At 36.1% G+C, this 15100-nt stretch overlaps 3 protein-coding genes across 3 annotated transcripts in view; 1 reads left to right on the top strand and 2 right to left on the bottom strand.

Moving 5' to 3' along the window:
* LOC135203014 (microtubule-associated protein futsch-like) overlaps positions 1-3528 on the bottom strand; it is a 296133-nt gene extending 292605 nt beyond the window's left edge. The window contains exon 1 of the mRNA XM_064232583.1: positions 3283-3528. The gene's annotated coding sequence lies outside the window, so the exon portion shown is untranslated. The remainder of the gene's footprint in view (positions 1-3282) is intronic.
* LOC135203015 (glutamate receptor U1-like) lies at positions 1684-13832 on the top strand. Its single transcript, XM_064232585.1, has 12 exons — positions 1684-1843; positions 3347-3504; positions 5416-5564; positions 6292-6439; positions 6657-6760; positions 7706-7796; positions 8526-8684; positions 8938-9097; positions 9624-9838; positions 10905-11030; positions 12171-12319; positions 13220-13832. The coding sequence occupies exons 1-12, from the start codon at positions 1774-1776 to the stop codon at positions 13443-13445; spliced, it is 1755 nt and encodes a 584-aa protein (XP_064088655.1). The 5' UTR covers positions 1684-1773; the 3' UTR covers positions 13446-13832.
* A 314-nt stretch (positions 13833-14146) lies between these two features.
* Positions 14147-15100, bottom strand: part of LOC135203018 (splicing factor 3B subunit 3-like) — a 48071-nt gene continuing 47117 nt past the window's right edge. The window contains exon 25 of the mRNA XM_064232586.1: positions 14147-15056. Within this exon, the coding sequence (XP_064088656.1) occupies positions 14916-15056 (141 nt within the window). The 3' untranslated portion in view covers positions 14147-14915. The remainder of the gene's footprint in view (positions 15057-15100) is intronic.

The following is a 15100-nucleotide window of genomic DNA, read 5'->3' on the forward strand; positions in this document are numbered from 1 at the left end:
TCTTCGGGTACCCCGAAGAAGTGTACGCAATACACGAAAGCGCTTGGTACCTGGTCTTTGATTCTTCACCTTTCATGTGGCTATTTACGTATAATATATATATATATAATATATATATATTGTGTGTGTATATATAAAGTCACCATAAAACGTGATTAGAATATTTTAAGTAATGAAAGCCCACACTAATGTAAGCTGTGTATTGAAAAACTTTGCAAGACGGGCGTTTTCATCTACTTGAACAGCACGGCTGATGAGGTCTACTGTTCAATTGTAAAGTTTTTTAATACACAGCTTACATTAGTGTGGGCTAATAATTATATATATATATATATATATATATATATATATATATATATGTATATATATATAATATATATAATTATATAGATATATATGAATAAATCGAATAGATTCAACCCAATATGATTACGCCGTTACCGATTAACACTGCTAGCTGAAGCATTTTTAATCTCCTTTCTCTGTAACAATATAGAATTTCCCCACCTTCCCTTGTACTTCTTTATTCACATCCACACTCTTCGAGTCTCCGAGACTGACATTGCAAGGATAGCCGGGTTGTCACAGCTCCAACGGAAACTTGCTGGAGATGATTTGAATTTGGATTTTACTTTTGATTAAACTTTCACTCTGCATTTCGGTACTTTCGTTTCAATGCCCTCCGGAGAAGTATTATTAGACTTACTCTATTCACATGTGTATTTGTATGTAGGTGTGTATGTGTATCTGTGATAAATTGGAAATCGTACACGGTTACTGTAGATAGGAATAGAATAGATTGGAATATGGAGTTTAGGCCAAAGGCCACGCAATAGAACTTATGAGGTCATTCAGCGCAGGAAAGGAAATTAACAATAAAAGGCTTGAAAGCTGTAACCGTAAGAACACCTCGCAGTTGCACTATGATTTAAATGTTAGGAGAGGGTAACTGGATGGCAAGATAAAAGGAAAGATAACATGAGTGGAGGTACAGTAAAAGGGATGAAAAGGGTTGCAGTTAGGGGCCGAAGGGACGCTGCAAAGAACTTTTGGAAATGCTTACAGTGCACCGCATGTGCACCAATGGCACTACCTGTAGATGTAAATGAATACTGGTATGTTTGATTAAAACTTCAGCTAAAAACTTGATTGGCTTAACCAACACTAACCTTGGCTGGTTAGCCAAATTACAGGTTAAATTCAACCAGTTTAAAAGCATTCACTGCTATTACCAACATATTTATATTTTCGCAAAGCTACCAGCAATTATGGATATGCTATCGGTAAAGTCTAAAGAGAGAAGTACGTAGATCTTGGCTATCGGTTTATCCCATTTAAACGCTCTTGCTAACAAAGGATATGTATAGCCTAATCATGTTAACAAGTTTTCTTTCAATTATAGAACAAAGTTTTCTTTTAATTACAGAACCATGGCCCCCTTCTATTGGGTTGTTTCATATATCTTTTATAAATACCTTTAGCTTATACCTCAGGACTCACACACACCGGAACTTTCGAGATCGGAGAAATAAATTAGATACATTTGTGATTTATGCCAGTCCCCAATTTCTTGAAGACTCCACTGTAAAATGCTATATACTCACTATAAAATGACGAGAGAGAGAGAGAGAGAGAGAGAGAGAGAGAGAGGGTATTAACATTTTGTTCCCATTTGCAGCGATCGTGCATGACAGTTGGCTGGATCTGTCGTCAGCTGACTACAGCAAACGCTTTCAAGACATCCACGCTAAGCTGACATTTGAGACCGTGGCGATGAAATCTGGTTTGCAGACCGAATACCATTTGGTCTCCAAGGAGAATCTGCACAAGAACAGCCTTTGGGGTAAGCAGGGAAGGCTTTTAAATTTGTTCCTAATTGGTGAGATTTGAGAACGGGCGGGAAAGTCAGTGAAGACGAACTGACGAAGTAGTGTAAGCTACTTCGTTTTTAAATGAAAGTAGTTCTCTCTCTCTATCCACATATATATATATATATATATATATATATATATATATATATATATCAGTATATATGTGTGGGTGTGTTATTTGTCGGCCGACTGTAATTAACACCCCAAGGGCTAGTACTAGTACTAAACACGGCGAAATACATTTGCCTCCCCAATCCCTAGTGGCTTTCGTATTCGCGGGACCGTTCCTTGCAGTGTACCGAGTTGTACTTAGAAAATCCCGAAAGGATTATTTGTTGAGTTTTAATGTTTCTTATTTTTTTTTTTTTTTTTTTTTGTTACACCTAAAATAAGATATGTGATACCTGTACTTCAGTCTGGGTGATTTCGTCAAATCTAAGGGACCAACACTAAATAAAATTAAGCTTATAATCATTTGCTTTCGGTAGCCATCCGCTCATTTACGTCACGTAGCCTACCCCTCAAAAACAATTTTGTTTTAATTCGTAATTTCATGACTAATCTACAGTAAACTATGACTAGCCCCATGATTATAACTTGCTCACAATTTCTAAGTGATATTTTGGTTCTGTGCTGAAGAAGGATAGCTCCATAGTGATATTCTTAACTTTTGCTTTGGTTTCATGTTCAGTCCTCCAGCCTCCACATGGATGATTTCCTCCGACAGGCCTTTGTACATTTTCGAAATACGGTGCTTCTTATATTTCATAATTGTCTATTAGTGTTTTCTCGTCGGTATCATAGCTCCTGCAGGATAGGAGTCTTTAGTTATGTCTTAAATTTGCTGCCTTCTAGTACTATGATCTTCACTTCAGGTGGTATTTTGTTGTCCACCTACTACCTATAAACTGTTTTTTTCCATCTGTCCATCCGCCTGCGATGTTTGCGTATGGTAACACTGCGTCCCGGGCTTTAAATAATATCCTATTTCGAATATTAACGGTGTAATTCGCATACAATAAATTATTAGAACACTTTTCGGTTGCAAATGTACACCCAGATATCCTTTTATTTACATAAAACTTACACATAGCGTAACTATTTAAAGTCCGCGACGCAGTGTTACCATGCGCGACCACCACAGGCGGATGGACATGGAAAAAAACGGAGTATAGTGTTGGTGCACAATGGACAAATGCTCTCTAGGCTGACTGACAATTTATTCTAGGTTCAAATACCTGGCTTATATATGCTTCACTTGCATGTCTGACTACAACATTCATTTTAGGTCTAAAGAAGCTTAAGCAGTTTCTCATGTATTATTTGAGGGCGTAGGCCTAATGGCACCTGTGACTTACTATGGCGTCAAAAAATGGGAACTTTAGCTATACGTAGCTCTGATCGTTCTTACCGTTTCATTTGGCATCTCTCGTTGTCCGAATCCTGTGTGACCGACGCATCCTTGCCCCTTCAAGGCTCCAAAGCAGTGGTGGGCGTTGTAGGCATCGGAAAATGTTCCCTAAACGAGGCCGTGATACTAACCGGGCGTCGCCGTGGAAAACCGACGTTGGCACTGAGTTTGGATGTCTGCGGGAACTACAGTGGGTTCCTGGTGCCACTTTATAATGTAAAGGTATGTGGAACTGGCTAGAGTTTTTCTTTCAAGTGAAATACGTTATTAGAAGGGTATTTCTATAGAAAGGTCCCGCAACCCACGGGGATAGTCACACACCAATAAATGTAAACCGAACGAACACTGACTGGAGCTTTCCCGAATTCTCAGGTAAATTTCTCAAAATTATCTAAAAATAAGATTTAGTCATCTCGATATATTTATCAAATTAGCTCATAAATTCATCAAATTATCTAATTAATTTTCTGAAATTACCTTAGTAAGTTTTTCAAATTATATGTAGGTAAATTTCTCCGATTTTCTCAGCAAATTTCTCAGATTATGAATTTATGAAAGTAAATTTCGCATATCTCACATGGGGAACACCTTGGCTGATTCGGACCATGTACTGGCTCATTCGGACCTTTATCCAGGCTTATTCGGACCTTCATATGATTGGCCGATTTTTCTATGCAGTTTTACCTCCTGAACGAGAATTTTAAGTAATATTTATTTGGACGACTGTAATTAACCCCCAGGGGCTCGTACTAAACACGGCGAAATACATTTGACGCCCCAATTCCTGGTGGCTTTCGTATTCGCGGGGACGAACGATACGGAATGCTTATATAGAAATACCCATTGCTATAATATAAAATTATTAGTATGGGTCCGAATCAGCCAAGATTAAGGTCCGAATCAGCCAAGATTAAGGTCCGAATCAGCCACGGTCCGAATAAGCCTGCATCCCTCACATGTACATTTAATATGCATGCCCCTTAGGCATTCAGCTTTTCAGACAAAAATGTTATCGATGATCTATATGTACGTGTGGAGCTCTTCTGTAGAATTGCCATCAGAATTGATATTAAACATGTTTCTTTTATTGTTGGTGTACTACAATGCAGTTTCAGTGTAAAGATATAGGCCTAGGCCAAGTATTCTGATAGTTTTTTATGTTTGACATACAAATTTTATCATTTAGCTGAAAATCTGTTTAGCTAAAAAAGGAAAAAAATAGGCCCCAAGAGTACTACCACATTTTCCTCAATGTTGCCCAGTTGCTTACTGCAAACCTTGATTTTTGTAGATAACAGAACTCTGTTTTTTTCCATCTGTCCATCCACCTGTGGTGTTTGCGCATGGTAACACTGCTTCCCGGTCTTTAAATAATATCCTATATCGAATATTAACCGTGAAATTCGCATACAGTAAATTATTAAAGCATTTTTCAGTTGGATATGTACACCCAGATATCCTTTTATTTACCTAAAACTTACACATAGCGTAACTATTTAAAGCCCGGGACGCAGTGTTACCATGCGCGACCACCAAGGCGGATGGACAGATGGAAAAAAACAGAGTATAGTATTCATTAACCATACCCTTGCATCTATGATGAAATAGAATACAGTAAGACGCCGAGGAATATGGTTGGGTGAAGTAGCCTACAGTGATCTATCATAACCTAACCTAACCTACAACACCATAGTCTACCCCTTGCCCACACAACCTATACTCTGTTTTTTTCCATCTGTCCACCAGCATGTGGTGTATGCGTATGGCAACACTGCGTCCCGGGCTTTAGATAGTTACATTCATCTTACATTCAACAATAATAATAACCCTATTTCGAATCTTAACGATGTGATTCGCATACAGTAGATTATTAAAACACTTTTCAGTTGCAAATGTACGCCCAGATAGCCTTTTATTTTCCTAAAACTTACACATAGCATAACTATCTAAAGCCCGGGACGCAGTGTTACCATATACGCAAACACCACAGGCGGGAGGACAGATAGAAAAAAAACAAGAGTATAGTACAGCAGTAGAATGCATGCACACCCTCAGCCAAAATATGATCATGTTGCACCCCCACCTCAGGATTTTACTGTGTGGTTATACATTTAAAATTTGTGTGAATTGCAGGTCGACCATCAGTTTCAGTGCATGGATCAAGTGCTTATGCAGTGGTTGGAATCAAGTCTCAGGGAATTCAGTTCCGGTAATCAGTCTTCCAGTGCTCACAAAAACAGAGTTGTGCCTTTGGCCTCCAAAATAGTGACAGGAGGTGAAGGGTAAGTGTTTTATTATTATTTTTTTTATATATAAACGCAATTCTCTGTTTACATGCTCTCTTTTGGGTATATTTTTCTCCATTAAATCAATTGTCCAGAGGGGTGGCCCCAGAGAAAAACCAGGCAGCAATGACTGTCGCTTGCTGACTCAAGGCTCAGTAACTCATATGCAGAAGACTGCATTGTATTCTTATTATTTTTTTCAGTTTAGAGATATGATTAAATGTGTTCTGGTAATATTAATAATTTTATAATAATGTTTCTTATATCCTGAGTAATTTGGTAATTAATTGATCACAAAGATTTCATCTTTATGAAGATTTTTTGTATAGTATAGTAAATTTCAGAAATTTTCAGGTCTTGTGCTTAATGTTGGTGTGGTCTTCAGTATTGTTCGTGAATTACATATAATGAATTGCCGAAAATTAAGTTCCCATAATAAGGCAAACAGGTCTGCGGGCTGATATTCTACTCAGCAGAGTTCCATACTTCTTTTATGGCTTAGTATTAACAGTCATTCAGTTTTCAACATAGGATCAGTGAATTTATTGTATCCAGCTTGAGTTGTAATTTAAAAAAAACAAAATGCTTGTTTTGCCGGGTTTTCTCATCTGCATTTTTCTCCTTGGTTCATTACTATAAATACTCATAATTTTTTTATTAGTGGTGACTGGTTTTGTTCTACTCATCTTCGGGTGTCGCCAATCCTATGTTTTATCTGCTGCAGGTATCACCTTACGTACCTCAACTGCGTTGGATCAGATGCCATCCTGGGTGATGGTGAAGTGGAACTGGAGGCTTATCCTCTGAGGATGTTGATGGAAATCGGGAGGAAATTCCTTCACGGGAAGAAGCTGATAGTTGCAACTATTCATGTGAGGAAATCTAAATACACTGCATTCTGTTTACTTTCATCATCATCAACATCAGTCTGCAAACATTCAAGAGATCAGGTCCTTAGGGCCTAATTGAACTCAAGTTAGAAATCTCATTTGTGTGATTTCTTTGTAATGTTCAGTCTTTTGTGATTGCAATCATCACTGACTCCTTTATCCTTAATCAGGTTCCCTTTAATCATTTTTTTCTTATCAGCGGCCACCATTTGCAATCCTGGAGATGTCTGGCAGCAACATTGTTGGTGCCAAAGGATTCTGCTATGAGATGCTGAACTCAATGGCACGGAAATTCAACTTTACGTAAGACAGAGAATCCTCATTTGCTTTTGCTTGCTATAGGTATTACAAAGAGCATTACTATTTAGGAAGTACAAGGGATTTATCTTATCAGTATTTTATTTTCCTGTCGCCAATAGAAGTTTACAGTAAAATCCCTGTGAATGGCATATCCTCACTGCGCTCACAATACACCGTAAACATGGGTACCTACCTTATGCATACAGTTTAGGGAGCACTAAAAGTTGCAGCATCTCTTGAGCTCAGCAGCAATACTCTTTGCCTCTTCATATGTTCCCTTCAATCTCTTCCCATAATAAGTAATTTCCAACATCACCTTTTGTTTTGCTAACCCCCCAGAATTTAAAAGGATCCCTCAGGCTTGCCATAGGAGATTTTAGAAATGAGGCAGTGATCTGATTTAAAGTCCAGGTACTTCAAGTTATTGTCAGTTTTTTTTTTTTTTTTTTTTTTTTTTTTTTTTTTTTTTTTTTTTTTTTTTTTTTAAGCTCTGCACTCCCAACCATTTCCACAAGTAATAAGTTAATCATTTATTTTTGCCGATTCCACCTTCTTTTGTTCCATGAATAGTCAACAACAGCACTTCTCTTGCATAAAGAAGTATTCCCTTCAAAGACTATTTCATAGAATTTCACAGCTCTGCTTTCAAAGCCTCTGCAGAGCTGCTTATGTCTTTTCTGCCACACATTCTCTGTGTTCTTCGCCCTTCACACATGCAGCTGTACATTTACTCTGAATACTGTATGGGTCATTCACTTTTATTTACCAACATCTTCACCATCTGTCATTTCTCATCTGTGTTTTAGCCACAGGTATTAGTCATACTACACTTCTATTTACCACCATCCACATTGCACATATGTTATATCTCACCTTAGTTATAGCCACAAATATTAGTCATGCTACATCACTTCAGCCTTCCAGACATTATCATGATCTTTCTTGCAGGTACAGTCTGGTTCCACCCTATGACGGAAACTGGGGAGGTCTAATGCCCAATGGGTCATTCAATGGCTTGGTGGGCATGGTGCAACGCAAGGTGTGTTTTGTGATGAACTACTCATGATAAAATCTTACTTACACTCCTTATCATTCTCTACTTTATTTGCAGTTGTAATGTTTTATTAAAAGTAAGTTCTGTGTGTGTGTGTCAGTTTTACATAAAGCAAGCTAGTTTAAATGGCTGTTGTGCTCTTTGAAGGTCCCCATCCTCCTTTGCTGCAGTTTTCTGTAAAATTACAACTGTTATTTTCTACAAAATGCAAATGTTTGTTGGTTGATATTCCATGTTTAATAGTAATTGCCTTTCAGTTGTGGAGAAAGTAGAAGGCTTTCTTTCCTTATTTTTTCTCTTAACAATACAGTACAGTAGTCAATATGTCCTGTATGATCTACCAAAAGGGTGTCATGAACACTGGGAATGTTTGAGCCAGCTCATTATGAGTCAGATTTTCAGTAGTGGTATCATACAAGTATGCAGTTTAGCTGCATTTAGCATTTTGCTGACAAAGTTTGCCCCAGTATGAAATTTGTTTTGCAAAGTTATGTTGTGTATGTTGGTGAATGAATATCATCAAGGTGTTAAAAAACAGAAAATATGCCTATATGTCACTACATCAAGTCTTCTTCTGCAAATTCTTTGATATGTCTTTCAATGTGGAACTTGTTGATACTGTATTGAAATATTGCTCATGTAGAGCAGTCAGTTTGTTTTACTTCTCCAAGTATGGTTTCATAAATGATTTATGAATAGTTTGTTTAATTTTAGGTGGTAGACTTTGCCCTGGCCAGCATAACCATGACCTACATCCGTGAGAGAGTCATTGACTTCACCCATCCATTCTTCGAGGAACCAACAGCTATCTTAATCCCTCCACCAAAGGAACAAGATAACTTCTTGGCCTTTTTGAATCCCTTCTCATGGCAGGTTTGTTGTGTGGACAATAATATTAAAAATAAGTTAATGTAAATAAGTTTTTAAGTCTGCACTATAAACTAGCAGTTTTTAGTTCCATATATGGTAATGAAATCATTTATTGCTAAATTTGATAGTACCGACTTTGCAATTAATGTATTAAATGCTTATTTTGCTATTGAAATAGTAAATTATTCTTGCTATACTTAAGCTAGAAATCATCCTCATACTACACTAAATTTATTAGTGTGATTATAAATTTCAGGTCTGGCTCTTGATTCTTGCAAGCACAATTGTAATAGGATGGTTCATGTGGTTGCTGTCAGTTTTGAATGATTCCCTCTTAGTACAGCCAGAGAAAGGGAGTAACAGCATGCCATTTTATTATTACATCTGGGCTTGCGCATTTTTGCTGACTACACAGAGTAAGTGCAGTAAATATCTCTCAATAAAATTAGGTTTTGATTCCAAAATTATGCAACAAAAATAATTCCTTGTAAAGTTCTTTAATTATTTTTTTTTCAAGTCGAAAGATTGGAGCATGTTGACACTTGTTTTTGTTTAGACCAGGTCTGGATAAAGTGCAGGATAATATGCCAGTAAAAAAGCATTATCATTGTAAGTTTGAATATCCATAGCACTACTTCGAAAATTGGAGCAAAGTTTTGCAAGATTATATTTGAGAGTTGAGATTGAGAGGCTTTACAATTATTCAAAACTACTTGACTTCATAGATGCTTGTGGCTCACTTAGTCAGGTTTTCCCAAACATATGATAAGTGATATTTAATATCTTCATACTTTCCAAATAGTATTTACTTGTTGCTGTTATTATTATTATTAGTATACAGGGTACAGCTGTTATCCTCATTATTTGGGCTTCAAGGATTTCAGTTTCTTTTATTCAGATTATTATCATTATTATTTGTTACATAATTTGCTTCAATTCCAGGTATCCGCTTGAAGCTAGAAGGCCCAGTGATGATTTTGAATGGGTTTTGGGTCTTTTCATGTGTGATTTTCATATACACCTACACTGGAAATCTGATTGCGTTCTTGACAGTGCCCCAGATGAGCAATGTCATTAAATCCTTGGAAGAACTTGCAAATCAGAGAGAGATCCTGTGGACATATAGATCTAACTCTGCCCATGAGACATTGTTCGCTGTGAGTTGCGTACTCTCATATAATTTGTATGATTATACATAATTTATTTAAAGTTCTTATTACTATATTAACAGCATAAATTGTTTTAACTTATTTAAAGTTCTTATTACTATATTAACAGCATAAATTGTTTTATAGACACTACTGTACTTGCTAGGAAGAGTTAAAAGCGCAATTTGTGCGACAGACAGGGAAGACATTCATCATCTGTTTTTTGCATGGTGATAGGTCTGGGTAGATCTATATTACTATTCCGCGGCGTCCTAGACTATGGCAGTTGCGGTTTTTCTATGCAGTTTTACCTCCTGAACAAGAATTTTAAGTAATATTTATTCGGACGACTGTAATTAACACCCAGGGGCTCGTACTAAACACGGTGAAATACGTTTGACATCCCAATTCCTGGTGGCTTTCGTATTCGCGGGGACGAACGATGCGGAATGCTTATATAGAAATACCTAGGTCTGATTCAGTCCACAGATGAATGATGATGATTATCCCCCTCATTATATTGCTATAGGCACTCAAAATAGGTTTTGAACTGTCTGTTTAAAAATAATTCTGTATGCGTGCCTGGCTTCAAACCATTTGGGCTGTGCATCTATACTGTGGTAATCTATTTTAGTGTTTTAGAATTAAACTGCATTCTAACAAACCCTAATATCTTGATAATCTGATTGGATGTGGGATTACGAGACAAGAATTTTTCCAAGAAAGTTATAGAAACTTACTTGACATCATCAATTTACTAAGTGAAGAGTTTGTGTTAGGTATATCCATTGAATATGACAAAAAAGCAAGAAAGTTAACTTTTTTATATTAAAATAACTTTTGAAATAAAATTTAATACAGTAATACATTAATAACCATTATGATTTATATTTGGCGATTTTTTAAAATCCAGGAATAGGTAATACACATTTTCACTAAAACAAGGTAATCAAATTACCTTTGTTTTGTTTCTTTAACAGTTGGAACTTTTCATATATTTCCTTTCTAGTTTAGTTTACTATTTGCATTACTAGTCTTATTTTAATCTAGTCAATCTACTAACTGCCTTGGACAGAATGCTCCAGCACCAGGGACCTACTACAAGATAGGTGTGCTCCTGAAGGAGAGACCTGATCTCTTTGTCACAAGTGACATGGGTGGTGTTGAGGCTGTTCTTCGAGGCAGGACTGCTTTTATTAAGGTAAACCTTCAAAATAGTGACTGATTGATAGGTTAACGTGATGTCCATAACTAGATTGAACAAAATTTTAATTTCTGAAAAACTGGAAAAAAGGAAGCAATAGACTTAACCTTTGAAAATTATTATAAATTAGGAAAAGGTGGAATGAAAGAGGATTTGAACGCCAACCAACAGGATAGATAGGTGGATGTATGAAATGTGGGGCAAATACCTCTGTGCACTGGGGTCAAGAAGTTCTTTGGGTTTGGGGCAGTAGATGAAAGGAGACAGTCACCAAACCAAGTAATACTGACGATTAATGTTTTTCTCCTCCTTTTGATTTTTAGACCTGGCCTACATGAAGGACAAGGTTCTTAACTGTAAATCTTGTCATCTAACTTAGGTTTAGAGTAGTGTCAAAATTACTTTGTCTTAGTTTAGCGCACTTTAGCCATTTCCAGCTAAAACTAGAGCTAATTATATTATGTTTGAAATTTTTTTTAATGTATTGATTGACTTATTTACATTATAGTACTTTTGCATATATTTGACTGTATTTTTCTTAGGATTTTTTTTTTTTCTCAAATGGATATTCTGCAGCGTACTTGCCTCCCAGTTTGTTTGAACTAATTTTGAGACCTTTTTTCCTATTGCTCAGTTCACAATGCAGATTTCCAAACCCAAAATTAAGGCCTAAAATGCAAACAAAAATCCTTAATTTGTTGAGTTTTGACGCACAAACACCCTACTTACATCACATGGGAAATTTCCCTGTCAACTCCAGTGCTTAAAAATAAAATGGTTGAATGCTGCCCATGTTCAAGGCATTGCTTTAGTAACTTGTCCCTAACTGACAATTCAAAATTAAACTTGCCAGGTATGTCCTTTTCTGTCATTCACAAAACTGACATATCATATATGTCCCTCTGGTGTGGGAATGTGTGTAATAATAATAATAATAATAATAATAATAATAATAATAATAATAATAATAATAATAATAATAATAATAATAATAATAATAATAATAGTAAGTGTTTTCATCTTTGAGAGTAATTGTGTTGGACTCGGAAGCAAGACAGATGTGTGGTTTTGATTATGAAATGTTTAGATTATTCGATTAATTAGTAATCCAATGTATGACTTTTTGATATTCCTTAGGAGAAATCTTGGCTAGACTTTGCAATGGAGAGCGATTACCTGTCAACAAAGCAGTGCCGATTATTTCAAGTGAGGGACTACTTCTTCAGTGCTGGTTATGGATGTGTCCTTCAGCAGAATGCTGTGTACCTCAGGCTCTTTAATGCAGAGTGAGTTAAGATCTTTACTGGAAACTGATCTAACCTAAGGCAACTTTGCTAGGCTATGACTTCTATGGTGACATAAGGTCTCTGATCAGTGATTGCCATGATTTTGCTGGAGGCTTGGTTCTGTTGGAGTTACTGAAGCAAGGACAAGAACTAACTTTCCCATTCCAAACAGAACAAAAGTGAACTTTTGATAGTGGATGTATAGGTGCAGTAATATGGTTTCTTGTGGTAATTCCAATGTTTCAACATAATGGGAATTTGCCTCACAACTTCTAAGGGCTCAGGTATGATTGATCTCCAACCTCATGACTACTTGGCAATCTGTTGTGATAATGGAGGGACAATAAAGTGAGGTAATTAAATTATATTTTCTTCACAATCCAGGAAGTATGCTCAGTGAACCACAAGTTCAGTCTAATTTACGAAAGATTGGTGAGGTTGGGAAACATTGTTAATTAATCATTCATTGTAGAACACCATTCAATATATGAACTGTTGATTACATTACAGTATAATTAGAAAATTTTCAATTGCCCAGTTTTACAGCCTATCTTTGATGAAGTGAGAATACCTAGACTATCATAACTTACTTGGATTTCCTAACAAATACAAATTATAATTCCTGAAAAGTAAGCCTGATGTAACCAAGTCATGTTCTTCATTGCTTTCAAAGTCTTTATAAGACATGAAATGTTTAATGGTGAATTTATTTTTAGTCAGGATTGACTAAGTTTAAACTTTTGGCAAGAATTTTGCATATAGCAGTTGTTATAAGTAATACTACATAGAGTTCTAGAACGAATTTGCATTAGTACAGGTGTTGTAAAGATAAACATGAAAAAATATCAGACCAAACTGTCTTGACATGACATGGTTGCATGTCTATCCTTTTACTTCCAGGGTATTACGAATGATGCAGAATGGCCTGTTTGCTGTCTGGCAACGAAAGTATTGGCCCAGACCAAACGAGTGCTCCAGCATCAAACGCTCTGCAACTGGCTCCCGTGCCCTTCATCTTGGCAACTTTTCTGGACACTTCTTCCTCTACAGCATTGGTTTAGGTTTGTCTTTTATTGCTCTTTTGCTGGAAAGGATGTACTACCATTTCTTTTCTCCAAAAGAGTAACTTATCTGCTTTTAACTTTCGTCCTTTGATGGTTCGTTTCCTTGCTTTCCTTGTATGGTGTTTTTACGTTGCACGGAACCAGTGGTTATTCAGCAACGGGACCAACGGCTTTACGTGACTTCCGAACCACGTCGAGAGTGAACTTCCATCACCAGAAATACACATCTCTCACTCCTCAATGGAAAGGCCGAGAATCGAACTCGCGGCCACCGAGGTGGCAGGTCAAGACCAAACCGATCAAGCCACTGAGGCACTATTTTTTTATGGTTCGTGACATTTTTAGTATCCTGACAGCATCACAGAATTCACAGACCTTTTTCCTGAGAATGATGATTGTAATGTGGATAGATCTTGCAACCTCATTTAATTCATAGGTTATCTTTCCTATAGGAAATTCATTGTCAAACTAAATTTAACCATTTACATTGTAATTACTCTTCAAAAGTATATGATTTGAGATTGTTGACTTTCATTAAAGTTTAATTTTTATCTATAGTTCCTGCTTTTTATATAGTTTTATCAGTGCTTTAACAAATCAACATCATGAACATTATATGTCAGGTTTTCCTAATTAGGTTGGACTTAAAATGGGTCAACATCTTCCTCTGTCCATTGCGTTTTTCTCCACTCCCAGTGCAGACAACTTGCATCCATTTTTAAACAAACAAGCATAAAATTCCAAATGGAAAATAAAACAAAGATGAAAAACCTTAATTTATTACATTAAAATAAAGGAAATATTTACATACTCATCCATCCCATCCAAATATGCAGTACTATACACAACACACACATTCTGTTGAATATTTAAACAAAAATTAACTGGGGTAATCAGAGAATGATATACGTACTGTACTCTATGGTATAAATTCTATGCAGATTGCAAGTGGCCTGGTGTTCCTTTAAATGCCAAACAGTTTGCAAACATGGGAGCCCACTGCAGGAGTCCATATATATATATATACTTACTATATATATATATTAGCAAGTAGTAGATAATACATCTCATGGTGGTAGAATTCCTTACCTTTTTACTTCTGACCAAAAGAAAAAAATTGCAACAAATGTGAATCTCTGAAAGTTGGAAAAAGGTATTTCCAGCAAAAATTTCTAAGTTACTTTAGTGTAAAATGTAATTTGTACATTATGGCCAAGAACCATCAGTGCAAAATTTAAAATTTTGCATCACATTCCTCCTTAGAATGCACTTATTTAAAGATGAAAAGATACCTTGAAATATTTTTCATAAAGAAAATTACATGAATAACTAGTATTCAAAGAGAAAATGCTAAAGAACAATTAAACATGAACATTTCATCTTTAAGAGAAAATGTCAAGAGAAACATTTTAGCTCTTAGTGAACTGCAGTAGTACTTGTAATTGCTAAAAAGGAACATTGACTAAAAAAAAACATAATTTCTCCTGTAAAACAAATACAAATACAAAGTTGAAAAAGCAAACATAAGCACTTCAAAAGGCATATCTCGTTCTTATATCTTCCAGCCGTTTTGACAGTTCGTTTGGTGTCTTGTCCAGTTCTTCGGCGATGTTCCTCTGCTTGCCAGCATCCACCATGTTGAACTGTTCACAGAGATCTCCGTCAATAACATTCTGTTTGAGAAGAAAATGTCATATAGAATTATATTTGTAGTTAT

Source organism: Macrobrachium nipponense, chromosome 33 (assembly GCF_015104395.2).
Source record: "Macrobrachium nipponense isolate FS-2020 chromosome 33, ASM1510439v2, whole genome shotgun sequence".
Taxonomy (NCBI): Eukaryota; Metazoa; Arthropoda; class Malacostraca; order Decapoda; family Palaemonidae; genus Macrobrachium; species Macrobrachium nipponense.